The 27,426-nt window shown below is 51.2% G+C and overlaps 11 protein-coding genes across 11 annotated transcripts; 4 read left to right on the top strand and 7 right to left on the bottom strand.

Moving 5' to 3' along the window:
- Positions 1-3,234: 3,234 nt before the first annotated feature.
- Positions 3,235-5,135, bottom strand: N7443_002949 (uncharacterized protein; the record flags this gene model as incomplete). The annotated part of the gene is made up of 3 exons (XM_056883005.1): positions 3,235-3,368; positions 3,420-3,690; positions 3,765-5,135. Coding segments are annotated over 3 exons (1,776 nt in total), but the record flags the coding sequence as incomplete, so codon positions are not given.
- Positions 5,136-5,931: 796 nt separating this feature from the next.
- Positions 5,932-7,071, bottom strand: N7443_002948 (uncharacterized protein; the record flags this gene model as incomplete). The annotated part of the gene is made up of 4 exons (XM_056883004.1): positions 5,932-6,153; positions 6,219-6,368; positions 6,432-6,638; positions 6,703-7,071. The coding sequence occupies 4 exons, from the start codon at positions 7,069-7,071 to the stop codon at positions 5,932-5,934; spliced, it is 948 nt and encodes a 315-aa protein (XP_056744845.1).
- An 89-nt stretch (positions 7,072-7,160) lies between these two features.
- N7443_002947 (putative AP-3 complex subunit delta) lies at positions 7,161-10,540 on the top strand (the record flags this gene model as incomplete). The annotated part of the gene is made up of 6 exons (XM_056883003.1): positions 7,161-7,204; positions 7,443-7,561; positions 7,612-7,808; positions 7,858-8,241; positions 8,290-8,518; positions 8,577-10,540. The coding sequence occupies 6 exons, from the start codon at positions 7,161-7,163 to the stop codon at positions 10,538-10,540; spliced, it is 2,937 nt and encodes a 978-aa protein (XP_056744844.1).
- A 279-nt stretch (positions 10,541-10,819) lies between these two features.
- Positions 10,820-11,162, bottom strand: N7443_002946 (RAMP4 family protein; the record flags this gene model as incomplete). Its single annotated transcript, XM_056883002.1, has 3 exons — positions 10,820-10,926; positions 10,980-11,109; positions 11,160-11,162. The coding sequence occupies 3 exons, from the start codon at positions 11,160-11,162 to the stop codon at positions 10,820-10,822; spliced, it is 240 nt and encodes a 79-aa protein (XP_056744843.1).
- Positions 11,163-11,731: 569 nt separating this feature from the next.
- N7443_002945 (SacI domain and endonuclease/exonuclease/phosphatase family protein) lies at positions 11,732-15,360 on the bottom strand (the record flags this gene model as incomplete). The annotated part of the gene is made up of 7 exons (XM_056883001.1): positions 11,732-12,144; positions 12,199-12,521; positions 12,571-12,680; positions 12,731-13,030; positions 13,153-14,746; positions 14,793-14,988; positions 15,048-15,360. 7 exons carry the CDS (start codon positions 15,358-15,360, stop codon positions 11,732-11,734), a joined length of 3,249 nt encoding a protein of 1,082 aa, XP_056744842.1.
- A 375-nt stretch (positions 15,361-15,735) lies between these two features.
- On the top strand, positions 15,736-16,724 carry pxr1 (telomerase inhibitor/ribosome biogenesis protein PXR1; the record flags this gene model as incomplete). Its single annotated transcript, XM_056883000.1, has 3 exons — positions 15,736-15,758; positions 15,809-16,646; positions 16,698-16,724. 3 exons carry the CDS (start codon positions 15,736-15,738, stop codon positions 16,722-16,724), a joined length of 888 nt encoding a protein of 295 aa, XP_056744841.1.
- A 329-nt stretch (positions 16,725-17,053) lies between these two features.
- On the top strand, positions 17,054-18,215 carry N7443_002943 (uncharacterized protein; the record flags this gene model as incomplete). Its single annotated transcript, XM_056882999.1, has 2 exons — positions 17,054-17,136; positions 17,189-18,215. 2 exons carry the CDS (start codon positions 17,054-17,056, stop codon positions 18,213-18,215), a joined length of 1,110 nt encoding a protein of 369 aa, XP_056744840.1.
- A 369-nt stretch (positions 18,216-18,584) lies between these two features.
- N7443_002942 (putative kinesin family protein (KipA)) lies at positions 18,585-21,539 on the bottom strand (the record flags this gene model as incomplete). Its single annotated transcript, XM_056882998.1, has 2 exons — positions 18,585-20,689; positions 20,747-21,539. 2 exons carry the CDS (start codon positions 21,537-21,539, stop codon positions 18,585-18,587), a joined length of 2,898 nt encoding a protein of 965 aa, XP_056744839.1.
- Positions 21,540-22,838: 1,299 nt separating this feature from the next.
- kin28 (TFIIH complex serine/threonine-protein kinase subunit KIN28) lies at positions 22,839-24,095 on the bottom strand (the record flags this gene model as incomplete). Its single annotated transcript, XM_056882997.1, has 3 exons — positions 22,839-23,591; positions 23,624-23,847; positions 23,906-24,095. 3 exons carry the CDS (start codon positions 24,093-24,095, stop codon positions 22,839-22,841), a joined length of 1,167 nt encoding a protein of 388 aa, XP_056744838.1.
- Positions 24,096-24,498: 403 nt separating this feature from the next.
- On the top strand, positions 24,499-25,236 carry N7443_002940 (mitochondrial 37S ribosomal protein mS41; the record flags this gene model as incomplete). Its single annotated transcript, XM_056882996.1, has 1 exon — positions 24,499-25,236. The coding sequence occupies one exon, from the start codon at positions 24,499-24,501 to the stop codon at positions 25,234-25,236; it is 738 nt and encodes a 245-aa protein (XP_056744837.1).
- A 404-nt stretch (positions 25,237-25,640) lies between these two features.
- N7443_002939 (cytochrome P450) lies at positions 25,641-27,414 on the bottom strand (the record flags this gene model as incomplete). The annotated part of the gene is made up of 4 exons (XM_056882995.1): positions 25,641-25,706; positions 25,766-26,836; positions 26,902-27,099; positions 27,169-27,414. 4 exons carry the CDS (start codon positions 27,412-27,414, stop codon positions 25,641-25,643), a joined length of 1,581 nt encoding a protein of 526 aa, XP_056744836.1.
- Between the last annotated feature and the right edge of the window lie 12 nt (positions 27,415-27,426).

Genomic DNA, 27,426 nt, shown 5'->3' with positions numbered 1-27,426 from the left:
AACAGTATTTAATTTAGATTAATAAACTGAATTATATACGCTAAGACCTAAACTTTATATAAATTCGGGGTTGAGATGGGTTATTTGCGGGTTCGGTCAGATTATATACAACGTATTGGCTCAAGTTACAACATTCTGTCGAAAATAAGTTATTCTTCTTTGAATAACTTATTTAATATAATTAAGCTTGTCTATCTATATCTCTTTTATGTATACGTTAGTTCAATTAAGAATGTAAAGTGTGTCACTTGCTTGATATCAATTTTTTTCGATAAGGCTAGTGTGATAACACGCTTGTATGGGGATACGAACGGTCACGCTACCCTACTTTTTCTGCCATACGGCACCATGTGAGATTCCACTAGTGCAATTTTTGTAATATGCTTTGCTTTCTACTAGATCACTCTAAGAAATGTAGGGATTGCTCGGAGTAGCAATAAATAGTAGTAGGCAGACTTTAAAGTTAAAATACTGCATGGTTGTTGAGCTTTAGAAAAGTAGTTTGTACATGATTTAGGGGATGGTGGCCCGCTTGGGAAATACGTGACTATTCAGAGACCCTTTTCAGGGCAAATCGGTTGGTCCGGGCTCGTCCGGAATATATCCCCGAAATGCCCCAGAATCGTGACTGGAACTACAGATTAACCCCCACCCCCCAACCCTACTCTACTTCCTTCAGCTACAATCAAGTATCGTTCCGCGAGAACCTCGCAGCCATCATTATTCTGTTCCCATACATAGTCTATCCTAGCCAAATTGGATAATTCTTCTCCCCCACTCAATTATGAGCATTTTATATAATTGCCAAAACGGCACAATGCCGCTTCGTCGGCTATTGTATGAGTGGGTAACAAGGGAGTGATCAAGCTAATATCAAGTTGAGATAGGTCTTAATAAAAAACTTAAAACGGGAGCCTGAGGAGCAGGCCCCCAGCCGGTTCATTAGGCCTCTCTTTTGCTTCTTGGCCAGACCTTCTTCGTTTATAGAATTCCACAAAATGTAATAGTAATCTTAGTCCTGCTTAGGGGTTTCTTGCTCCTCTCTCCGTTTGCCCATTCATTCAATGGTTTTGGCTTATATAAGTAATGCAGCTATCTCATACTATCATCCCACCATATAGTGTCATGCACACCTCCCCACCAAAGAGGGTTTACTGCTTGCTGGATTCATCATTTGCTAACCTCCACCGAGTTTTGCCTAGACAAACTGTGGCCGAAAAACCGGCTGTTTGCGCAACGTCCGGGCTATCATGTTCAGGGGTATAAGCCCTTGTCAGATCACTAAAGCCACCCCTTGCCTGGAAAAATGAAATGACCGGGGCCATACGAACCGATTAGGTAGTGAGATGTGAAGTAGTCTATAGAAATAGGCATGACTGGCGGAAACACGCCATTACCACTACTAGCCATTTCTGGCGGATGCAAGTCAAGGTCCATCGGTTCATGCATATCCTCGAGTACCAAATGTCACTGTGAAGCTGCTCGATGCAATCATACTCAACAACAGAAAATAGTATCAGGTTGCTACAGAGACCATAGAAACGCGCGTCGGACTCGGTGAAGTCCAGGGAATAGGTGGAAGAAGAAATAAAGCTTGTGTCGTTTGAAAGCCCTTCTTGAGTATTGGCTTCATCATGCCATCAGATGACAATAAAGATGTGCAGAGAACAACGGGAGGATACTCTGAGCCCCCTTTCCCAGATAAATAATCGAGGATCGGAACAACAGAGGGATACCTGGTATTGGTTATGAGTATAATCCAAAAAAAGAGAACAAGCTCTATTATATGTCGGTCCGCGTAAAATCCCTTCCAATCACACCTTTGTAACACCCCTGATTCAATATCCCGTCCTTATTAATACCATGCCATTTCAATCTCTTGAAGTCAGGCACCAAGCCGGTATCGATATTAACTTAATAGCAGGGGGGTTGTTCTGCTATGCAACGTGAAGTCTTTACTGCACTTCCGGTGCCCACCTGTGAGACAAGGCTTCATATCTGCCGGCTATAGTCTGGACATGGGATACAGCGTATTTTGACGAAATATTTATCATTTTATATCTGGCAGGTAGAAGAAAGCCTGATCCAAGTAGATGCCGTTCTAGTCAATAGTCAGCTAAGTTCAGTAACAGCACCTGATTGAAGATCATTATTAGGGCTGCCTTCACCTTAAGATCCGGTTCTTGTTCGAACGACCGTTTACTAATTCGCTCTATTATCTGCCCCAGTTACTAGGATCCTTATACATGTCTGTCATATGCTATTGACAGTCACAGTGTGGCATGATCTTGCTGCAACTGTCAAAGGCTTTGTTCCTAACCCCCAACGGACGGCAATTAGGTACTCGGTTGTGACGAGAGTGAGATAATATGTCATAATCATGTTCTCGGTATCAAAGTGTGGTCAGTTTGCGGTTGTAGTTTTGCTTGTATATACCGAGGGTCTTTCAAGAGAATACCTTGGCAAGAAGGCTCACACTTTGTCTTGTATCCGGAGCGAAGTTGCCGATAGAAAGAGCAAGCGAGTTGATCTAATATGGGCTACTACCAAGAAGACAGAGAAACGACTGAATACCTACGAATGCATAACATACGGGTTGCCCACCAAGTAGCCCTACAGAAGACCTAAAGAGTCATCGAGACCTGGGACGAGATACAAGAAAGGGTTGTCTATGTCAGCCAGCTAGACTAAAATGAATTAACGCACTGTGCTCTCTCTCCAATTTATCCCCCCCTCAATACCCATGGACCGGTGAGCCCAATCAGGTGTGCAGGTATGCAGTGTTCCAGATTACGTCTACAGAAGTCAGTGCCGGGTGGGGAGGGGCATTCTACAAGAACTACAGCGAGATACTGCAATATATTCATGGGTATTTCATTGGACTTATAGCCTGTGCGAGACTAAATGATGGGGTTATCCCGAGTAGTAGACGGCAACGTTAAAGTGAACAGTACCCAGGCTTGACCAATAATGACATGCGTCTTAAGGGTCTCAAGAGCAGGCCTGCAGATGAGCTGTATGTGGACGAATGCATGGACGACCCAAACTCAAGCTGCAGAAGATATGAATTGTTGACCAAGCGGTATAGATATGAAGGCATACAGCCCGGATCTGGCCGTCTCTGTTGATGATTTTGACACCTGTAGAGACAGCACATGGAGCAATTAAAGGTCACGCCACAGGCGGAGCAAACTTGCGCTGCCATGGAAGTGGCGGTCGTGGCCATATATCACATTAGGCGGCTGGTTCGGCCTTTTTCTCAGCCTTGGGGGTCTTGCTGACCCTCTGCGGGTTGCGACCACCCATCATCCAATTGGCAAAGCCTCCAGTCATGGGAGTGGGACCTTTCGCTTTGGGTTTTTTGCTGCCTGAATATCAGTCAGCAGTTGTCCAACTCCAAGGAAGAGATCGAAACATACCTTCTTTCTTCTTTTCCGGTGCGGCTGGAGGAGCATCCGACTTCGCGGCAGGCAGAGGGTCAGCCGCTGGAGCGGGATCAGGCTCCTTTGGCTTCTCTGGAATCGGCCACATATGCATGGTGATTGTCCAGTCGGGCTCGACTACCGTCTCCCAAACCTGAGGTAGAATGATATCGCCGTTGGGCCCGACAAGATCGTAGTGTCCCTCCGCGACGTGAGGTCCAATGACCTCGATGTGAAGAAAGGCTTGTTTAATTAGGTCTTCCATTCCCTAGACAGACGTAAACGTTAGATGTGCTACTCGCATAAGGAAACCTGAGAGGGAAGAAACCGAGCGCTACTTACCTGCCATGTGCTGCACAGCTCAAAGGGAAAGCTGAACTTCCGGCCAACGGCATCTTTAAACTTGATTGGCTTTTTCTTCTCTGGGGCAGGTTTGCTCGAAGCATCTGCAGCAGCAGCAGCGGCTGTCGCTGATGCTGTTGCGGCCGCTTCCGCTGCCGCAGCCGTTGCTGCAGCGGCGGCTTCTGAGGCGGCAGCAGCAGCAGCTTTCTCTGCTTCTTCTTTCGCCTTAGCTGCGTCCTCGGCTGCCCTTTTCTCGGCATCTGCGCGAGCGAGCATAGCAGCCTCCTCGGTGATCTTGCGGTCATGTGCAAGCTGCTGCGCTTTAGCCGCAGCCTCGGCGGCCTCACGCTCGATCGCTGCCACACGGGCTGCTTCTTTGTTCTCGCGTTCCGTGCGATCGTCCAAGATCAGTTTCTCCAGACGTGCGATCGCTTCATCCTTCGCAGCGTCTGCGGGTGGAGGAGCGGGAGCTGAAGCTGGGGTCGGGGCTGGTGGGGAGGCCGCCTCTTGCTGAGGCGGAGAAGGCACTTGAGGATATGAAGGAAAATAGGACTGTGGCATCATGCCCTGAACGAGGGAATAGGGATCGCGATAGTTATAATAGCCATTGGGGGCATAGGGAATCATCTCGTGATGGAAAGGAGAAGCCGCATAGGGCGAAGGGCCATGACCGCCCATGGGATGCATAGGGGGTTGAGAGGGGTTGTGCGGGTCGATTCGTGGCTGGGGCGGCGGACGAGGATGTCGGTGTGCTTGGTCTTGCGCATAGTATGGAGGGTACATAGGAGCGCCGGATGATGGTAGCTGAGCGCCATAGGGATAGGGGCCATGACCAGGGCCATATGGCTGGCCGGCCGGGTTGGCATGACCGAAGCGAATAAGTTGATCGCTCGGCAGAGGGCCGTTGGCATGTGGGTAGGGAGCATGTCCAGTTGCCGGAGGGTAGGCGTTAAAGGATGGACCAGAGGAAGCGCTCTGGGCGTAGCCGGCAGGCGGGGCGGGAGGGGGAGGCCACCGTCGATCATGAGTGTTTCGCGCATAGTTTTCTGGATAATCTTCTGACCCGACGCTGCCGGGCGATTCTGGGGAACGGTGTCGTTGCCGGGCTCGAGGGCCCATGGACTCGCGTTCGATCATCTGGCGGCGCGATGGTTGGCGGCGGCCCGAAGCCGAGCGCGAACCGTGGAGCGAGCGGGTACGGTGCGATGTCCTTGGTCGAGAGGCTGAATCAGACGGTTTCAATTCATCTGGATATGACAGATGTGCCCACTCATCATAGTCCTGGTTTTCATGGCTCCCGTCTGAAGGCAGGGATACTTGGACGACCGAGGAATCCTCCTCGTCCGTCAGAGAGCTATCCGAGCCGTACGGGTCTGTGGGATCAATCGAAATACTGAGCCTGGAAGGGGGTGGGGAAGGGTTAGTGCGAAATATGAAAAGACGGGAAGGGGGCTAAGTGTCGAGCAGAGGGAGTGACAGGAGTCGGAATAACAGAGGGAAATCAGAGGGAACAGAGGGAACAGAGGGGAAGGGGAAGGGGGAAAAAGGGCCAAAACATACGTCATAGAGCCAATACAGAGCCTCTTACTTTACGTCCCGAGTCAAAAATAAATAAACACAAAATCACTCACTCTCACTCGCATATACGAAAAGCGAGGAGAGGGAAGTTGGTGGGGGATAGAGAGGGAAAAAAAAAACAAAGCGGACGCGGGGGGCAAAGAGAAAGCGCATTGACTCCGTGCCCCGCTAGATTGGACTCTAGATAGGACTCTAGATTGGACTCCCTTGCGGTAAGAGTATGGAATGTTGCGAATCTGCGTCTCTGCGTCTCTGCGTCTCTGCGTCTCTGCGAGTCAAGCCAAGTCTGCGTTGCAGTATATGGAAAAGAAAAAGAAGGCGAGCGCCTTTTTTTTAGGTGCGGATCTTGCCTGCCTGATTCTACTTTTTTCGGGCTGGGTTGGGCATACTTCAACATTCGTGCAAACTATGCTCTGACATTCACATCCATCTGCTGCCCAATGCCCAATCATCACCAAGAATGTCGGGTCGTGAGACGAGTCAGACTTCTAGACCTTCAAAGATCGGATCGCCATGCATTAACAGATCTAACACTCTGGGATATAACAGGGGTATCCTCCAGTCTGCCGTCTCTAGACACCCTGAGCGCTTATGATCGTGACTTCTCAAAGCGATTTAACAGTTCTTTCGCCGCAATGAGTTCACTGCGACTGGATGCCCAGTGTTGATCATCGACCGACCGTGATCGCACAATATCTCCCATTTTCTGAAGTCCAAGCCGTTTCAATTGTGCAAGTATGCTCTTAGAGGCCGTGACCGCCTCAGGGAATTTCTCATGCGCATATTCCTTCTCCAACATGTGTGACGAGGCCTGTCGAGTTCGGGTTTCAAATCAGTATCCGAGCAGCGTGCATAGACTTCTCGAGTCATACGTACCAGAACCAATCCATAATACCCTCGCAAGTAATCATCACAGAGCTCAATGCTGCGACAGAAGTGTTGTACCGACTTGCCTGCAAGCCGGGGTGCATCGCTTTCGGCAGACGAAGTGCAGACGTAGAGAAGCTCCCCAAGTCGGGCGTGGATCTGGTTGACATTAGTTAGGCATTCGAATTCAGATTTCGGTCAGATTAAAGGCCCAAGTCATACATTCCAGGCATTTGGGGCTATCAGCAGAGCCTCCTCGAGGCTGAAAATTGCTTGGGCACCGAGGCCCTGGGCCTGATACAGGTCTGCCAATTCGCACCAAGCTTCCGCATCGGTGGGTACCGCGTCAAGGAGCTGGATAAGGGCAGCTATGGCATCGGGGGACCGGTTAAGTGAGCGCAGCAAAGCTACCCGACGCTTCATAATGGGCTATACCACATTGGTCATTAGAAATTCCCCTTTTGAGCCGCGGGTTGGTGGAATCCGAACGTACCACATTAACGGGATTCTCGGAAAGAACCTTCTCGTACTCCTCCAGGCACTTCTCCAGCGCTGAATTGTCCTTTGCGGTCGCTTCTTCGTACAGGCCACGGAGGCCCATCACTCGCTCATTCGCAAGGCCAAATCGATGGCTTAACCGATCAAGACACGCGTGCGCGGATTTGTCATCGCCGGTTCGAAGACAGGCAAGGAAAAGCTGTTCGATCCGCCCGTACTCCTCTGCTGTGTCTGCAGATGAAGTAGATGAAGTCACACTCGCATTCGCAGGATTGTGGCCGAGAATCGCCGGCGCCTGCTGGGAAAGATGAAGGGCGGAGATCAGATCAGACCCATTTACCTCACGGGCTTCAACAAGGGCCATTGTAACTTTCGAATGGGCCTCGAAGGTCTGCAGAGGGAAAGGAAAGTGTTGGAAGAGCGCGAGAGCATAAAGTGGAGAACTCCCGTACAATGCACCAGATACACGGTCCCGTGATCCTTATCGAACTCCCCACGTCAACTCCGAGTTTCCCAACTAAGGGCTAACGGCTAACGGCTAACAGCTAGCAGCTAACAGCTAACAACGGCTTTACTTCGGCTGAGCTCCTGGCGATCTCAGACCTGGGGAGAGCATGATTCTTGTCGCCAGTGGCTGATATCCACCCTCTGAATTTCCTCGCCGCGCGAGTCCAAACAGGATGTGTGTTATCCGTATTGGGATCTGCGAGTTCTCCAACTGACTGCATCATCTAGGTTCGAGAAATCTCTCTACGACCTGATCAAGGGTCTTCGGAACCACAAGGGCGGGGAAGATGAATATGTCCAGGATTGCCTGCGGGAATGCAAGGCCGAGATCAAGTCGCAAGATATGGGTAAACAAGTTGCCCCCCAGCCGCCATTTTTGCCTGCTAAACCAGACTAGATAAGAAGGCTACCGCGCTTCTCAAGCTCATATACTTGGAGATGTTTGGGTATGACATGTCATGGGCGGCTTTTAACGTCCTGGAAGTCATGTCATCTTCCAAATATCTTCAGAAGCGAGTGGGGTATCTTGGAGCAGTGCAAAGCTTCCGGCCAGACACCGAGGTCCTGATGTTGGCAACAAATATGCTCAAAAAGGTCGGTTCCGTTCACTCTTCTCTGCGTACGGTGTATAACAAGCGAACAGGATATCGTGTCTCCCAATATTCCATCCTTGTCCCTGCCGCTCATCACTCTCCCACATATCATCACTCCTTCGCTGGCCATGTCTCTGCTCCCGGATATAATTTCTCGTCTTTCACACTCAAGCCCCGTGGTACGCAAGAAGACGATCGTGTGTCTTTACCGGCTTGCATTGGTATACCCGGAAGCACTCAAGCTATCATGGCCCAAAATCAAGGACCACTTGATGGACGACCAGGAGGATATCAGCGTGACCACAGCGGCCATCAATGTTGTCTGTGAGCTCGGTTGGCGCCGACCACAAGATTTTCTGCCTTTGGCACCACGACTTTTTGAGCTGCTCGTGGATAGCGGCAATAATTGGATGGCCATCAAGATAATCAAGCTGGTGTGTCCCCATACTTCTTACGTGTCATTCCTCTTCTGATTATTACAGTTTGCGACCTTGACTCCGCTAGAGCCTCGACTAACACGCAAACTTCTGCGACCGTTGACGAATATCATTCAGACGACCTCGGCCATGTCACTCTTATACGAGTGTATCAATGGTATCATTCAGGGTGGTATCCTCGACGGTGAAGAGAACCTACAAGAGAGAGATGAGGTCGCTACGTTGTGCGTGGGAAAACTACGAGGGATGATAGTTATAGACTCGGACCCCAACCGTAAGTCCCTTGGATCTGCCCCACCCTGATGACACGTTCTAAATCGAGAAACGAACAGTCAAGTACGTTGCTCTTCTTGCCTTGAACCGCATCGTCACGACACACCCAATGCTCGTGTCTGTGCAGCAAGATGTGATCATGGACTGCCTGGACGATCCAGATGTGTCTATACGCTTGCAGGCTTTGGAGCTTGCTGCTGGTATCGTCACTAGTGACACCCTGCAACCAGTGGTGAACCGGTTAGTGAACCAACTTCAGCTGGCCTCGTTGTCAACGTCAAGGGACGCTCCGGACCCTGAAGCCGATGCTTATGCGAGAGCCGGAACTGAAAGCCCCGAGGGGCAAAGAGCATCTAACGTGGGCCCTGACCCCATAATTGACTTGCCCAGTGAATACCGAACCGAGGTCGTGAATCGTGTGCTAGACGTCTGCTCGCAAGGCAACTACGCTGAGGTGATCGACTTTGAGTGGTACGTGGGCATTTTGGTCAAACTTGTCAGTCTACTCCCACCCTCGGGGCTAGAAGAGTATTGGCAACAGCCTCAAACAGGTCAATGGTCCAGCAACGGTTCGAAAACTACTGTTGCTTATCGGATTGGATCAGAGATCCGCAATGTTGCTGTACGCGTCAGAGGAGTACGTCGGGAGGCCACCCGGTCAGCCGAGTCACTCCTGCTTGTTGATAATCGGTCGATCCTGTTTCCAGCAGGCTCCAATGTGGGTATCGATGTACTAGGCCCCGTGGCGTGGGTGGTTGGTGAGTATGCAGAATGTCTCGTGTCGCCTGACCGGACGCTGCAGTCACTGATTGACCCATCTAACACATGTTTGGCGTCTGGAACGCTACAACTCTTCCTGCAGGCGATACCGAAAGTGTTTGTCCAATTGAACCGCACCTGGGAAGCCAGAGATACATGGAAGAGTGAACTGTCTCTTTTGCTGGCTCGAGTTGTGGATTTCCTTGAGCTGTTAGCCGCCCACCCAGACCTGGATGTTCAGGAGCGGGCCATAGAATTTCTAGAAGTCCTTCGCTTGGGTGCCGAGGCGATGCACTCAAACTCGCAAGAAGTGCCATTCCTTCTCGCCTCCATCATTCCCAGCTTGTTTGAGGGTCTGGAACTGAATCCCGTGGCACTGAGTGCTCAGAAAAAAGTCGTTTTACCTCCAAGTTTGCGCCTGGATGAGGCATTCCATGATGACCTACCGGGCCTTTTCCGCAACGTGGACCGTTCGATGCTCGATGTGGACACCCGGAGTACCTTGCAGGACTTTTACCATGTCCCGGATCTTTCTCCGCCTGTCAACAAGCCGTTGTACGAATCGGCCCCCGTTGAGATGCACCTTGACTCATCATACCAAAATACCCTCGGCAGACCGATGGAATACCCATCCGTCTTGGAAAAGAAAAAGGTTGAGCGCAGGGAACGTTTCAGAGATGACCCATTCTACATTGCCCCCGGTAGTTCATCAGGCACGTCCACGCCGATTCATGACGTGTTCAAGTCGACCAATGGAGATGCATTGGACATTGATTCAATTCCAATTGTCGATTTGAAACTGGATGAAGGACAGCAGGGTCGGTTTGATCGGGACCCTCTTATGAGTCGTCGAATCTCTCCGAGGAAAATGGAGGTTGCCACCGATGAAACATTCGGGTCTGATGACACTCCGTTACACGATGGGTTGGCCGGAATTACTGGTGGGTCTACTAGCTCTAAGCGTTCTCTACTTCAGGTGGACTCTAGCGGTCTCGGTCAGCTTTCACTGGGAAGGAATGGGGATAGAGACGCGGTTGTGGCCGGAGATGAGGGTGACGCTGAAATGAAGAAAGCGATGCAGAACGTGGAACAGATGCGACTGCATATGCAGCGAGCATCGGAGCGTATTCAATTAGAGGGGACCCCCGCCGAGGGCACTCTCGTGAAGAAGAAGAAAAGCAAGAAGAAGCTCAAGGATGGCGATGCTGACAAGACAGAGCGCTCTCGGGTCCGGGGAAAGAAGAAGAAAAAGGAGGCTGCATGATTGCCAGACCTCTGAAGTAGCTTAGACAATGTGATGAAATGAATTTAACCATAGCTGTTTTCTTTCACAGAGCTTATTTGGGTCATGTGCCATCCATCCGTTCTGGTGCTCCTTGAACCAGTATCTGCGCTCTGTTCTTTTCTGGTCCGCCTCTTGGGGTACTTCCGGGTATAGGTGTAGCCAAAGGGGAGGGAGGTTGTGATTGGCACTCTTGAAAAGGCTCTATCTTCTTTCCACCTGTAATAATGTGGGGGGTATCTTCGAAGGGAGGTGAGTGTTTTATCCGGTGAGCCGAGAAAGCATTGAAGCCACGGTAGACCAAAGATCAGGGACAATCTTCAGGAGCTCCAGGAGAAGACCGCCGCAAACAACGAAGGCCAGCACCACTATGGTACTTTGTTAGCTTGACACAATGAGAATGAGGGCCTCAGGCACATACCAACCCAGCTCGCAGAGATAGGTGACTTGGAAGCCTGCTTGGGCTTGGTTGAAGATGGCCCCTTCCCTCTCTTTGCTGCCTCGTTCTTGGCAAAGCGCTCGTTCGCGCGTCTTTGTTGGGGTGTCTGTGCCTATAAAATGGGTGAGTATGTTTCCACCGCAGTCATGGACGGGGAATTACCATGGTGGTTGATACTGGTTGCAGTGCGCGTGGAAGGGGGAAGATCTATCGAGGAAGCAACTTTATCGGGGAGCTTTTATCGCCGTCCGGGGAAAAAGGCCACGTTGTTGCCAAACCACGGACCACGATTAGAACCAAACATCTGTCAACATGTTTCAACCCCCCAATAACTGCATTAAATGAGTTTCAATGTTCTTATATGAAATGGTTTGGATCTCCTGGGCCCACTGGGTGCCACTCGATGAGATACATAGCTTGTTAGTCTAGTGTTGTCATATGATGTATATATGTCGATGCCACTGAGCTTTCCAGCTGCAAATTGCTTGTACTCTGGTTCTACCTTGCCAACTAGATAATATTTGATTATATATGTATGGTTGGTCATATTGCCCAAGGGGGTTTGAATGGATTGCAGATAGATACCCAATTGATTCGAGTAGTCTACTGCGGAGAAAAAAAGAAGATATAGGGTGAGGTGAGTCATCAAGAGGAAACAAATCGTGTAGGAATCTGTCTCGAGATACCTGGTATTGTCCTGTGGAAAGGTCGATCCATGATGTGCGGGTAATAGATCATCGTAGAGGTAGAAGCGGCTTCCACTCAATTTGTTCCTCTGCATCATCACCAAGAAGATCCGTAGCCCGGGTGTAGCTCTGAGATACTGCCCATGTATCCTGGGAGGAGCCCGAAACCGGACTTTGAGACATTCCCCGAGAGGTTAGTGCGAGTGGCTTTCGAGGTACGACAGGGGGCGATTTGCTCATGGTCGAACTTGCACTTGCCGTAGACTCCGATCTGTCGAATGTTTTTTGCCTCGGAGGAAGCACGGGTTTCCTATCCTTGCGAGAGTCTGTTTCCTTTCCCATCAAATTCGAGTTTGGTACCCAATCAGGTTGGTTGTCCAAGGAAAACGGATTGGACTTCCGCTCAGGATTTGGGACAAATTTATCTGCGGGTGGCTGCACTGTTGCCTTTACTGGGGCGCCTGGTACATGGATTAGGCCCGTCGTTCAAATTTTGGCAATATCGGACCACGTACCTTGATCCAGCCACCATCTCGTTCGATCCGAGCTAGCTGGTGGCAATCCTGGTGCAATAGAAACTTGCGCCATGCTGTCATCCTCGTCTAAGTCCAGGAGGTGGACTGAACTAGAGAGATCGTCATGCTGTTTCTCTTTGTAAAGCAAACGTCTCAGCTTGTCTTTGAGTCCAAGGTCGACAATGTCAATCACGCAGTCAAATATTGACCAGACGGGGCGGTGGTCAGAAACTCGCAAGTCGGCGGTCTGATATTGGATTTGGCGAACATTCGCTCCTCTCCATAGAATCCGATCACACCACGCAGGGATACGGCTCTTGTCGCTGTAGCGAGGTTAGTATGCTTGGTGGATGGATAGAGAGCTCCTCGTACGATGTGTCATAATTATCTGTACCGACGTCGTATTTGTAGGTCGGGGCGAATCTTATAGGGCCCTCTGAATAGAATTGGAACGCCCTTCCAGCAATCATTTGCAGATTCAACTGTCCCTGTTAGCAAAGAAAAAGATGGGATATACTAGTTCTGAACTGACCTGGTCATTATCATAAAGTTTTTGATAGTCCCGTTGCATGACGAGATCCCTCACGATTTGATTTCCTAGTCCAATCCGGTAGTTAAAATCCCCGAGCCAGACCACAGTGTCATGATCTGCGATAGAACGATTCTTCTGGAAGCGTAAGCCTCGATCAATAGTCTCGTAGTCTCTGTTTCGTTCGTCGTAGTTCGCAAACCCAGCAGCCAGATGGGCGGTGACAAAGCATATGCTCGTGTTGGAGAAATCGAACCGAATGGCACAGCCGCCCTTGTTGCCAGCGATTCCCGAAAGACCTGTCTATATGGCTGTCAGTCCAACTGAAACGACTTGGGCACAATTAATTCAGAGATCGGATGTCAGCTTGCCTTTTTCACCGTGCCCTCTACATTCCTTAGGTCTTTCAATGAATCTAACCTCACGAAGATGATGAGAGCAGCACCCACGAGCTGCCCGCTTCTCAGCAGCACGTATTTACTGGTTCCATTCACCCTTGCGCGGTTATTCAAGCATTGCTGAACAGCTTTCTCCCAAACCTTTCGGGTGCTTGGATCTGTTGACATGATTTGCTGTGGACTTAGATCGACAATCTCTTGAAATCCGACAGCGAAGATTGTGGGGTCCTCGCCAGCTTCATCGGATTCGGGGAATAGCCACGGTGAGAGATCAGCACCGGGTCCTTCATCACGGCCGTTCACGTTGAAGGTACCTACCCAGAGCCGCATATGTTTAGTTGATGAATATTCAGAGGCACGCCGACTCAGTTCCTCAGTGACCAGATCATTCATTGGGTCATAAAGATAGACTGGGATTTGATTTGCCAATCTACCCAGGAGAAGGTCAATTGTTTTCTGACGTGCCTTGTCTGTGAAGTTGTTGACATAGAGCCGAGTTGCACTTTTACGGGCATCCGCAAGAGCACCCGCGAGGGACATCTTCCCATGTCGCGTAAAGGAAGATTTGAGAGCGCCTGTTCCTGCATAAATTTTGGAAAGTGCATCGCCATTATCGGCCCATAGGGTTGAATGGCGCATTTGAATGTCCGAGCTCAACCTTCCGCCCTGCTGCGATAGAAATGACTCCAATGCCATTGAACTGATGATGGTCTGCACAAGGTTCGTTCTGTCTAGGCAATCCAGACAGTTGGTACGAAAGACTCCTTCCTGCTGCAGGATGACCGAAAAACTGTTCGCTACATCCTCTTTATCTGCGGCAGATGTAGTGGAGCGAGCCGCATCTTCCGACAGAAAGTATGCAAAGCCATCTAGAGAGTCGGCTAGCTCATACTTGATCTGGTTACTCGCTTCATATCCAGCGGGACCTCGGGTCTCAGCAAGGAAATCATACTCGGTCGCACGCAGTAGACTACGGCGTCCGGAGGTTGCAGAACCTTCTTTTTGCCTGAGGGAACTTCGAGAGATGTGCTCTCGAAATTTGGTCGTAAGATCAGCTTCCCCGCTTCTGAGCTGACTGAGAAGGTTAACCACATGAACCGCACCATATTGCAGTTCAAGAGTCTCGAAGTGTTTATTGAACGCGTGCTGGGTAGCCTCGCCTGACCGCGTTACCTCGATCTTCTGCTGTCCGGGGATGAGACCCGGGGCTTGCTCCCAGAAGATCGGCACAGAGCCTCGAACTTGTACATATGAGAAGGCGATTCCTGGTGCAACCCAAAGGATCATTTCAGTCTCTACAAAATTGGCCACATTGCCATCATCGTCGATACCACGTGAGTTGAATCTTGTGCCAGCACGCCGAGACGATTGCCGCGAGATGATGGTTAATAGCGAGGGGAAATTGGTCCTCACCTGGGGAAGAATCGAAATGGTTGCAGGAACCTTGAGTGTACCGGAATATCCCCGAATGACACAAGTGAGAAGTTGAGACGCATCCAGCTTGGCCTTGTCCGAAGGTGGTAAATGACTTCGGAACAGTAAAAGAGGGTTGATCATGTATGAATTCCACAGCATGTCTTCATCCAAAGTGTCGATATCAAAGGCCGCTGATTTGTCTGCTCTAATAGACTGTCAGCTGAAGGACCTAAATGAAGAGGTCGACTTACCGATTTTGTAGGCGATCAGTGAGGTTAAAATCCAGACTGTAGTAGAAGCTCCCATCGCCGAGCAACTTTTTAAGGGCGAGAAAAGGATGGTCGGTCACCACTTCCTTCCCGTCCCCAACGGTGCGCTCCTCGGCAGCGAACTGAGAACCAGTCTCATAGTCCAGGCCGTATTCATACTCGGGGCGATTGAGACAATCTGTAGCGATAATGGTCGTAAGAAAATGAATACTGTCAGCAAAGGGAGATGAGACGCACAGAAACCAACATTGTCGATTCTGGACACGGATTCTCCAGGCCGCACAGTAGCAGCCTGAGAAGCACCGGTGACCACGCACACGAAGACATCCTCGTTCAATGTAACCAGACCCAGGGTGCCATACCCAGCGCCAAGAGGCCGGTAGCTGCCAAGATCCACGGATGAGATGTCGGAGAATTCAACCTGGCAGCGGGGGGCGGTCTTTGCCCCGGTATCGGTTGCGTTGTAGTGGAAGATCAGGACATGGTCGGTAGTCACCAACGCAATAGTCCGTTGAGGATGATCTTGGCAGAGGACCCGAAGATTAAACATGATCTGAGGAGCAAATTGACAAACCACTGACCCCAACTACCTACCTAGGTACTTTCCTCACTACTGAAGGCTAACCTCAAGTTTCCTGACACAAGAAATACACAGCCGCAGCTAGGTTTCCGTACGCAAGACCAAGAGACAAGAAGAGCCACAGAGCCAGCGGATTCTGAGAGATGCGTCGACATGCAATTGCCCAACGGCTTGAACGAAAAGGGAATGGTTCATATGTAGATGCGGTCGTCTGTATACGCGATAACCTGAACCGGAGATACTCGCGGGGGCTCCTTATCGGATGCTGACTCAGCATTGATTTTTTGTCTTTTTATCTTTCTTTGAGACTAAGGTTTTTTTTCTCTAACCATCAACTTTTTCACCATGGGTCTCGCCGCGCCTAAGAAGTATGGATGTTTTCCTGCGCTGGATCAGTTGACCGACTAACCGTCTATAGGAAATTTAAGATCTCCAATGATCCCAACAACACGAAATGGGCCCGCGCCACGTCCGGCTTTGGGCATCGCATTATGAGTGCCCAGGGTTGGACACCCGGAAATCGCCTAGGTGCTGAGAATGCTGCCCATGCCGATTTCTTGACCTCGGCTAGCACATCTCACATCAAGGTGACCCTCAAGGATGATAACCTGGGTCTCGGTGCCCGCGCCGGACGAGAGGGCGAGCCTACCGGGCTTGATGCTTTTAAGGGTTTGCTGGGTCGATTGAATGGAAAAAGCGAAGGGGAATTGAAGCAGGATGAGCGGAAGCGGGAGGACGTGAAACTCGCCCGATACGTCGCTATGAAATTCCCAGAGGTTCGATTCGTCCGCGGTGGTTTGTTGGCCCAAGAAAAACTCGAAGCCTTGCCCAAGAAGGTCGAGGTCCAGGCTGGTGAGAGTGCAGCCAGCGAGGAGTCCGGTTCCTCATCCAGCGACTCGAGCGCCCCGACGCGCAAATCCTCCAAGTCCAAATCCAAGTCCAAGTCCAAATCCAAGTCAAAGGACAAGTCCAAGTCCAAGTCCAAATCTTCAAAAAAATCCCGCTCCGAAGAGGAAGCAGACGACACATCCGAGTCCAAGAAGAAAAAGAAATCCAAGAAGAGGAAGGCGGATGCCGACGACGAATCTATAGAAGAACACCAGTTGGAGGCTCAAACCGGGTCTTCGAGTCCGAAAGCCATGGTGGCCAAGGCTTCGACGGTGCGAGAACACCTGCCTATCGGAAGGCAGGTATTCCGAGGACGGCATATTGCGCAGAAGAAGAAAGCGCTCTTGGATGACAAGTCTCTCAACGAGGTAAGCTATCGGTAATGGAACAATGCAGTGAACCATGCTAACGGGAACTAGATTTTCATGATCAAAGCAAAGGCATAGAATAGAGACTTTAATTTGCATTGCATTGTATAGAGACATTCCAGATGTCCACATGGGTCACGCACGGTGTTGGGCGCAAATGGTTCTACAGACCTTTTTATCAGTTACATACCACGAATTTTACTCGCTATTGGAGCGTGTTTTATCTTATCCATCTCTCATAAGTACTCTAGCTGTGCCGAGACCTAAGATTGTTGGCACTCAAATCGGCGTATTACCTAATCCGTAACACGCCGTGCGGGCCGACGTCATCCTGTTGACTCCCTTCGCGACTGAGACCCGTCTTCGCTTCTTGCTTTTTCACCAAAAAAATTTCATAGGACCTCACCATGAACGGGCACACTCAGTCCGAACGGGGTCCTGGCACTTCGGTGCGCCGTCCCTCGCGTGTCGAGAATACTGACAAGAAACGGTATGCTCCTCCTAGCGTGCCTTGTTCCACTGGGAACTGATGACTCTTGCAGCATTCATTGGGCTCCGCTGAACATCGGACTTGAGCGGCGTCTGCAGACATTCGTCGTTCTGTGCCATACTCTGACCATCGCTATTTTCTTGACTGGTTTCTTCTTTACGTGTGCTATTCCTCTGTTTTGGCCTCTTCTCTTGCCATACCTGGTCTATATCACTCTGTTCTCGACGGCACCTACGTCCGGGGAGCTTAAGGGCCGAAGCCACTTCTTACGTTCGCTTCCCGTGTGGTCTGTCTATGCATCATATTTCCCTGCCCGTCTACACCGTGAGGAGTCACTGCCCCCGACTAAGAAGTATATATTCGGCTATCACCCCCACGGTATCATTTCACATGGCGCATTCGCCGCATTCGGGACTGAAGCCTTATGTTTTTCTAAGCTTTTCCCGGGCATTACCAATACCCTCCTGACACTGGATTCAAATTTTCGAATTCCTTTTTATCGAGAGTATGCTCTTGCTATGGGACTTGCGAGTGTGTCTCGAGAGTCATGCGAGAATATATTGACCAAGGGCGGCATAAATGGCGAAGGAATGGGACGAGCCATTACTATTGTCATTGGTGGGGCTCGCGAATCTCTCAACGCCCAGCCGCACTCTCTGCGACTCGTTCTGAAGCGGCGCAAGGGATTCGTCAAACTTGCCATTCGAACCGGTGCTGACCTGGTGCCTGTCTTGGCTTTCGGAGAAAATGATCTGTACGAACAAGTGCATTCCGATGAACACCCGATCATCCATAAGATCCAAATGCTGGTCAAGCAAACGATGGGATTCACCGTTCCTCTGTTTCACGCCCGCGGAGTTTTCAACTATGACGTTGGACTGATGCCTTACCGGCGTCCCTTGAACATCGTGGTTGGGCGGCCTATCCCAGTGATGCAGCAGCAAAACCGTGACAAAATCGATGACAGCTACATCGACGAGCTTCATTCTAAATATGTCCAGGAGCTGCAGCGACTATGGGATCAATGGAAGGACGTTTATGCCAAAGACAGGGCGGGTGAACTTGAAATTATTTCATGACCAAGCAGAAGCATGCGAGTGATTCCGGTATGTTCTCATAGCCGCGACTGGCCCCACGGAGATACACTATCGTCTTCGTCATTTACTTTTATGTGTCGTGCTCTTGCATTTTATGAAGATGTTGATAAGATGTTGATAAGATGTTGATTAAATATCTGGGTAGCATATACTATAAATTCGCCTTTGAGAACGAATGGCCTCCCAATACAGTGTCATTTCCCGAAGCGCCAACAAAACCAAAAATTCAAATTCTAGAAACACAGCGGGCTGAGCGAAAACAGATGGCTAGGGGTATCAGATCAACAGGAAGTGGTAGGCGTCAAAGTAAGTACAAAAAACAAGGGAAAAAAAGAGGCACATCGTGGGCTACTAAGTTGGCGGGGAACCAGCGACGTCCACAGGAAGAGGCGTAGGGTTCAATCCTGCCACTTCCGCCGACGACGATACGCGTCGACTGTCGTTGGATGCAGTATGGACATTGCCAATAGCGCTCTTGTCGAAGTGGCCACTTCCCACCCGACCTTGGATCATTTCATCCAACATCCTGGACACCTCGTCCATGTTCTTTCCTCGGTCTTCCTCTTTCACGCCGAGTCTCGTTGGCAGCAGTACAGGCTCTGGGCTTGCGGCTTTCTCGGTTGTGCCACTAGTTCCCGGGGGACTGTTACGACCGGAAATTGCTGCCTCTGCTTGTGGGTTCAATTCCGGTGATTGCGATTCATTAGTCACGGCTGCCAGGTCTCGGTGTCGCGCAGCAGACCGAAGAGCAGCCAGCATACGGTCCTTGTCGTCAAGCTGGATCCGGAGTTCATTGATTTCCATATCCTTCTCGCGAACCAGGGCCATCACGTCCGGGTGCTCGGAAATTGTCGCATTCCCAGATTTGACCCCCATCGACATGCGAGAGTGGCTAGAACGTCTGGCTTGGAGCAGGCGGCGCTCGAGGGTGGAGATGTATCGATTCTTGTCGCCCAAATCCGCCTGCAATGCAGTGACCTGCCGCTGCAGGCTAGCTTTGCCGTCACCAAATTCACCCAGGTCATCGTCCTCGTCGTTGCAGAATGATCCGTTGGGGAAGAGCATACCCCCCGAGGGTTCATTACTGTTCACTGACATGAACGAGATGGGTCGTATGGACGAATGGGCAGCCCCCAGAGTGGATTGACTTGCCGACGAACGCAGCGAGCGTGTTCCTGATTCGGTGGCTGACATTCTTGAAAGCCGACCAAATGCAGCGGACAAACTGCCGTGGCTGTTCACACCTGTGGACTTGGAACTTAGAATCAACCGATTGAGATGCTCAATACGTTCTTTCAGGGCTGTTCGAGCCAGCTGCATCTCCAGCACCTGCTCCTCGTGGCGAGCCTGGGCTTCTTTTTCAAATTGCTGCTCGTCCCACTTCATTTCTTTTTCGGCCTGGGCCTTGGCCTGCGTGTCGAGCTGGCCCCGAAGAGCTTGGATCTCCATACGATAACGTTCGAGCAACACGCGACTTCCAGAGTCTCCGCCACCACTGCCATAGGTTTCTTCAGCCTTCTTCGCGTGACTGACGATACTGTTCTTTGCTCGGGCAGCAAACTTCAACGTGTTGAGTGTTTCACCGGAGTTTGCATTGATGCTAGACACCATTTGAACTGTACAAAGAATGCTCACAAGGGAGCCACCAGACAAAGCGGACTGCAAAAGTCTCGTCAACTTGCTGTCACGATAAGGCAAGTGCCGACCATCTTTGTCCGTTGGGTTGCCTTGTTTATCCTTACTCTCCGAAAGCTTGGAGATGATGTTGCCCAGGGTAAGCAAGCTCTTGTTAATATGGGCACCTTCGGTCCGGCGCTCTTTGTCGTCGGCTGCCCGTTCCGACCCAGCAAGATCGATCAAGCTTAATGTGGATACGCGGACACCACCAGGGGCGATTCCTGATCGCTTGTCCTGTGAACTTCCCGCGGGAACTCGCTCTCGGCTCTCGACGACGATTTGGACGACTGCGTGACTTCGAGAACTGCGGGAGTTGAATTGAGTACTGCTCGTTCGCCGGGCGTGATCTCCTCTCGCGATGACCCGAAGGAGCTGGGTCGGACTCTGTACGATCTCCTCCTTGAGCGGCGTCGCATACACGCCTCGTTTGCTGTCCTCGCGTAGCTTGATTTCTTCCTGCTGCGGCACCCCGGCACCCGCTCCATTGGTGGAGGCCGAGAGCAGGTCGTGGATCTTCTCGTTGTAGATTTCCAGGTAGCTGACTCGAAGGAGGAACTCCCGATGGGGAGTTTCGCGAATAAACGAGAAGATGTCGGTGATGGCTAGCGGGATGACACCAGGGGAAGTTGCAGTTCCCTGCATCGAGAAGGTCTTGCCAGTTCCCGTCATACCGTATGCAAATACGGTGCCATGATAACCTTCCATGACCCGCCGAACTAGTCGTTTTGCGGCCGAGTCATAGACTTTGGCATTATTCTCATGCGATGTGAAAACATTATCTTACAGGGTCAGTTCTCCGAATCTCCCATGACAGTTACCGGAGGGGTTGCACTCACCGTAGTAATAATCCCCGCCTTCTTTGCCTCGGTAGGAAATGAGACCTTGGCGCCCATCGACCGACCATTCGCCTTGAGTTCTCGACATGTCCCCTCCATTAGCATCAGGTCGGACTCGGACACTGACGAGGACATTGCCCTTGGCCTCCTTTTGTTTGGTATTGCTTTTGCTCATCCCGGTTGCATCATCTGCGTCCTCGAATGTCGTTGCGCTGGTTGAAACCGATCCTTGAGCGGACGAGCTTCTGCTGTGTGACGGAGAGCCTTCGGGATTCGCGAGATCTCGTGGATCAGCTAAAATGGAATTGCCATCGGCACTTCCGTTGAGTAGCGACGGGGTCTTGGAGCTTCGGTAGCTGCTAGTGGTGCCGGTGCTGAGTCGTGAACTCCGTTTGGGTTTTACACTCGCCGGCGTGACGGTGCCCGGAATACCAGAGACAGATGATGCGGTCGAAGACCGACTTGCGGCCTTTGGAGGCTGCGGGAAGGATGCGATGCTGATGGTGCGACGTAAGGATTTATCGGGGCTACCGGGGGTACGGCCACTGGATGCCGATCGGATCGCGCTGAGATTGGAGGTCGAGTTGGAGCTGGAGAGAGGGGAGCGTGCGAGTGATGGTTTCGGGCTTGAGGGTGTCCGCAGCTTAGAGAGTTGGTACGGGGAGGCGGCCCGAGGGGTATCGGGAGCAGGGGTGCTCTTTCGCGCTTTCGGGTTAGGGATTGGTGGTAAAGAGCTGGTAGGAGGATTTGAAGATGGCCGTGACGGTTGAGGTAATGCTGACATGGAGGCCATGTTTGTATAAGATAGAGACAGAGGCGTCTTCTCCTCAAGTCCTTAATTCAGTGGCAGGCTAGGCAAAACAACGGCCATGCGGGACTGTGAAGATGGCCCAGTTTGCGCGTCGGGCTTTGGTTCTATCGCGTTCAAGACTGCATTTCTCGCGATTAGCCCAATACCGAACAAGCTTACAGGTGCTGAAAGAGAGTGGACCTCGACGTGAGAATAAATGCGTCGAGACAACCGGGGAAGTAGGGCCGTGCATTGGGGGGGGGGGGTTGTTTTTTTTTTTTTTTGAAGAACACAAAGTATTCCGGTTTCGGGCGCTTACAGAATCAAATATTGCGATCACAACGAAGACCACGAAGCGCCACTGCCGCAGTAGGTAGCCGTGCAAGAAAGGAAGAGTGTAGAATAGAAGAAGGAAATGAGGAGGAGATTTGAAGAGTTGGTGGCCCCCCGCAGGCGGGAAAACAGCCAATGTTATTATCCTTTCTATAAGTACAAGTACAAGTATTATCAAGTCCCCCTCTGTGCCTTTGCCCCCTGTATTGACACGGCACGGGGATACATCCCTCAAGGGTACACGAAGGAAAGGTGCCTTGAAGGCACTTGGTGCCTTCCAAGTGCCTTCCGAGTGCCTTCCAAGTGCTATTAAATGGCCAAGTGCTATTAGATGGTACAGAGAAAAGGGGAAGGCCAAAACCGACGGCCTAAGACTCGAATGAGACAAGGCGCGTTCCTGACAAAGTGCCAATGACGAGTGGCAAAGTGGAGGTTCGGCCTCAATTGGGGAAAAGGGGGACAAATCAATTCTCTTCTATCGAGGTGGATCCTACCTAGTTTTTAGGGCCTTTCGGGTCTTTGGGGGTCTTTGGGGGTCTCTCTGGGTCTCTCTGGGTCTCTCTGGGTCTCTCTGGGTCTCTCTGGGTCTCTCTGGGTCTCTGGGTCTCTGGGTTCTTTTGCGATCGGCGATCTCCTTCCGTCCTCTGCTCGGTTCGTCTAAGGAACCCTGGTTCGAACCATGTCCATGTGCAACGGCCACGACGTTGATCCTTATTTCCAGGGGATTCCGAAGTGAGGGCCTTCAAATAGATCCAAGGTAAGGAGGTCCCGTCTTGTCCATGACAGCGGATCGTGCGGGATGTCAGTGTTCTCTTTCCTTCCGTCCCCTCCTCCCAACCCTGCGTCTCAGACCTGTCACCTTGTAGGAAGTAGTCGCTGCGCCTGCATGCGGGAGTCCGATGTGGAACGTACGAGAGATCCATGGGATGCGGCTACAATCCGAAGAGAGGAACGAATAATACATGGTCATTATTTCATAGCACCAAAGTCCAGTTGTCGCGCTGCATTTTTAAACATCCCGTCATCGATCTCTCCCCCTCGTCGGCCGAGGTCCTCGCCCATCTTCTTAGTTCCCGGCTTCTGCGGGAGATCTTCATTCCTGGTTGGCCGGGGCTCGACCGTCCACCAAGAGTGTCGTAGGGCTTGCACCGCGGTGGTGCGCTTGCGAGGGTCCAGTGTACACATGGACATCAGTAAGTCGCATCCCACCGGGCCTGCCGTAGGGAACATGCGGAGGAAGAAGTCTCGACCCTGCAATGGGTGGTGGGTGTCTGGTGGAAGGTAGTTGGGTAGCTCGGACACGCCCGGCCAATTTTCCTCCGTTGGTGTCCCGAGGGCTTCGCAAATCTTGGTCACTTGATCTACGTCGGTGTTACCGGCCAGGAAGGGGATGCGAAGGAGTAATTCTGCAAAGACCATCCCCATCGACCAGACATCCACTGCGCCTGAGTACTGCCGCGCTCCGTAGAGCAATTCGGGAGGACGGTACCAGCGAGTGATGACCTGATGGGTCATGTTGAGATACGGATCGGCAAAGGATCGGGCAAGACCAAAGTCTGCCAGCTTGACCTCGCCGTCCGACGCAATCAACAAGTTGTTGGGCTTGATATCCCGGTGGAGTACGAAGTTCTCATGACAGAACCATACGCCTCGGGCCAGCATGCCCATCCAGGCCTTGACCTCGGCCACGCCGTAGTGTATGTCCGCCTCTTTGATGAGCATCTCCAGATCTCCTCGGGGAGAAACTCCAAGACCAAATTGAGATTTTGGTCCTTGGAAGAAAACACGTCGTGTAGGGCAATGACATTCGGATGTGACAGCTCCTGAAGATATTTGACTTCTCGAATCGCGTCCATCGTGAGTCCATCCTTGTATTCTGCATTGACCTTGATCTTCTTTATTGCGACGTAGGACGAAGGCTTGTCGCGGAGGTACCCGAGGTAGACTATGGCGTATGTTCCTTCACCTAATCTTTTATCTATATCTCTCGTGAGCTTCATGCTCTCGTCATTGTCGAACTGAGAATTTCAACTCACCTTTGACATATTTCCGACGCACGTCATCGTTTAGCTGTTCGGTAAGTTCGCGATCTGCATGGTGCACGGATTTTGCCGTGGCTAACGGCCCGGAGGCATTTTGAGCAGCGGCTGCTCTCAGTCTGAGAGCAGCATTGGGCGATGATACTGTCACCGAAGGAGAGCGCGAGGCAAACGGAGAGACCGCCATATCGGAAGCGAATAGAGGGTGAGCGGGGGCCCTTTGGCCTCAGAACAAGGTGCCCTATGACAGACCGAATGATCTAGGTAACGGAAAAGGCCGTAGACAGAACTAACGAGAAGTCATGGTGCTAATGATCGGGAGAAGCGGACGATGTTTCCCCAGCAGTTGAATGCTTGAGCTCGGAGTATCGTTGATCCCGAGTCGAGTGTCTCCGAAATTTCCAGCGCAGACACCCGCAAACACCGGCAATTCAACTCTCACCGGCCCTCCACCTCTTAATTATCCAATTGGAACTTGCAGCACCTATCGGGGGACCGATACGAGCCTGATCCTACAGATCCTGTCTGCTTGGTTTACATAGACAGTTGGTGCTTGCGGGACTGTGCTTGCAACAAACGCCAGGACCGTCATGGCTATGCGCAACTCGCAACTACGGGGCCTTCCGTCTCGAATTATCCAGTCGGTCGGCCTTTCGCGACAATGCATTCGCCCTTTCCACCGAAATGTGACACCCTCGGTGCCTTCTCCGACCCCCTTTGTCCCCGATGTCCAGACCTTCCTGATGTTGATCGGCCGAGAAATGTCCAAGCACGCGAGCAAAATCTCCTCGTGGGACCAACTTTTCACCCTTAACTCGACCCAGCTCCGAGAAGCCGGGATTGAAAACACTCGTCAGCGGCGGTATCTCATTCGAAAGCGGGAGAAGTTCAGGAATGGACTGTACGGCCCCGGAGGAGATCTGGAACGAGTTGTTGACGGCGTCGCCCATTTGCAAGTGGTGGAAGTCCCCAGTGAATTCACACCCCAGGAGAAAGACCAGGCTGCCAAACCCACCATCGCCTCATCGGCCACATTGACACCGGGCATGAAGAAAGCCATCGTCAACCTCGCCCCGGGTGTCATAGAATATAAGCACTCAGCGTCTGCACAGCTGCGGAAGTTTGCGCATATGAAAATCCACCGCGGCTCGAAGATCATGGGTCCATTCCTTCAGCCAGTAAAGGGTAGCCATGGCTCTGCTGCAACGATCACCGTGCAGGAGGGCATGTGGGAAGACAAGCGAGGACAGAAGGTTGACGGCGGTGAACGACGACGGGTGGAAGTGAGGGCGAAGAAGAGACTGGAGGAGCGGAGAAAACAAGCGTAAGGTGATGGCGGAGTGGCGTTTCTTGCATATCTCTTGACCCCCCCTTAAGGACTGGACTTGTGTGTTTTTTTATCTGCAATGTACTATATACACTACTCTCGCACCAAGGAGCTTCATCGAACATTTACATTGACTTCAACCATGTCGAATCTCGTTATGATCGTCTTGGATCATGTTTGATTATAAATAGATAGGGTGACTGTATCAACACAAACGGCGGGAATGGACTCGATCACAAGGTGCGAGAAAAGAGGAAAGAAAGATGTTAATGTACAAAAGGGTACAATCGTTCTGAAAGCGTCGAGACTAGGTGCTAGGAAGGTCATTAAGTGTAATCAAGGGCCACTTGCGCAAAACAGAAAAGTGTTCTTGAGGCTTGTATAGAGTTGCCGATTTGCAGCAGTCTATGCTTTGTCTCCACGCTTCTCGTAGCACACAAAGGACTTGCCCATAGGCTTGGAGAACAGAGACTGTGAAGTGTGTTAATGCTCAGACGGTCATTGAAGGCTCTGTATAGAAAGTGACTTACCGAGTAATCTGTTTCGGGAATGTTGTTGGCACCGGGAGGGTTAAAGAACTTGAACTGCCTCACCAGGGCGGCTAGGATAGTACCCAGTTGCACGTAGGCAAACTGCTCGCCGATACAACGATGACGGCCGGCACCGAAGGGAAGATAAGGGCTGTTGGTGCCCTTGGTGACCAGGCCGTAACCGTAATCAATCTGCTCGCTGTCTTCCTCCTTGACATCCTCCTTGACCGTTGTGTCCTCGTCCCAACGGTGGGGATTCCACTTCAGAGGGTTCGGGAAGAACTCTTCGGAACGGGCAGTCACACCGGGGGAAGAGAGGACGTTGTGGCTGGTGGGAATAACGTAGGGAGTTCCTTCCACGGGCATGGGGTTCTTGACGGCGCGGATGATGGAGTGAATCGGGGCGTGGATGCGAAGGGTCTCTTTGATTACTTTGGCGTGCAGGTCCAACTTCTGGAGGCTCTCATAGGTAAGAGCAGGAAGATCAGAACCAAGTACTCGGATCTGCTCTTCGTAGAGCTCCTCCACGATCTCGGGGCAGGTAGCCAGGCGCAAAATGATCCAAGCGGCGGTGGAAGATGAGGAGTGTTGGCCCGCCATCAGCAAGGCAATCATCATATGGGCAACTTCTTCATCGGGAATTGGGGTGCCATTCTTGTAGATGCACGACATCAGATTCCAGACCATGTCCTCGGAATCTTTCTTGCCACCAGACTCGCGACGCTGGCGGATAATGTCCATGTAGGTCTCAGTCAGCTTCTGTTGCGCAGCGTCGCGCTTGCGGTTGTGGGGAAGCGGCGCCCAGGGCAACATGAAATTAATGGGAGCGAAGCCCTTGTCGAGATCGTGGTACATTTCCGCGAAAGTGGAGTCAAATCGATCCCGAACTTCCTTGCCCTGGAGCGAGCGCGAAGCAGTGTAGATAGTGATTTCAGAAATATTCTTTGTGACGTCGAAAATGCCCTTGGGCTCCTTGAATGCGGGTGCCGTTTTGACGAAGTCATCTACCTCATTGGTGATCAAGGTAACGTATGATCGAAGCGCTTCGGAGGTGAGGCCAAATTTGACGAACTAATACCCAATTGATTAGCACATTATTCCGAGAGAGTTGCTCTTAACACGCTTCATTGATTTACCTTCTTCTGCTCCATGAGCTTGGAGTTGGGGCAATCGTAAACTACGTTGCGACCAAAGACCGGGGTGGTGAGTGGCGAGTAGACTTCCTCGGCGCAAACGTCGCGAAGCTTGCCATTGAGGATGAAATCATTGCCCTTGGTGCCGAGATAGACCGTAGTCTTCTTACCGAGAAGAACAAAGGTGAAAATATCGCCATACTGCGAACATTGTTATTAGAGATGGTCGCGAAAGATTTTCCAGGGGATGGAGGGGATGGAGCTGCACACCTTTGCACGAGCGTTGAAGAAGAACTTGTAGGGGTCGATGCCATAGCTAATGGTGCTGCCAACGAAGGGGAACCAGTGGAAGACCATAGGAGGTTCGTGGGGGCTCTTGAACAACAACTGGCGCAGGACATTGACGACGACAGACAGGGAGATGAAGGACAACGCGCCGACCAGAGCGAGAGTCCAGATGGACTCGGTCGAGCAGCGCTCGCAGAACAAGTCAATGAAACTAGAAAAGAGACCCATGACGAAAAGAAA

This window comes from Penicillium atrosanguineum, assembly GCF_028827265.1.
Source record: "Penicillium atrosanguineum strain IBT 20685 chromosome Unknown utg000002l_segment0_segment0, whole genome shotgun sequence".
NCBI lineage: Eukaryota > Fungi > Ascomycota > Eurotiomycetes > Eurotiales > Aspergillaceae > Penicillium > Penicillium atrosanguineum.
The sequence above is the reverse complement of the archived record's forward strand: the minus strand, read 5'-3'. Positions and strand labels throughout refer to the sequence as shown.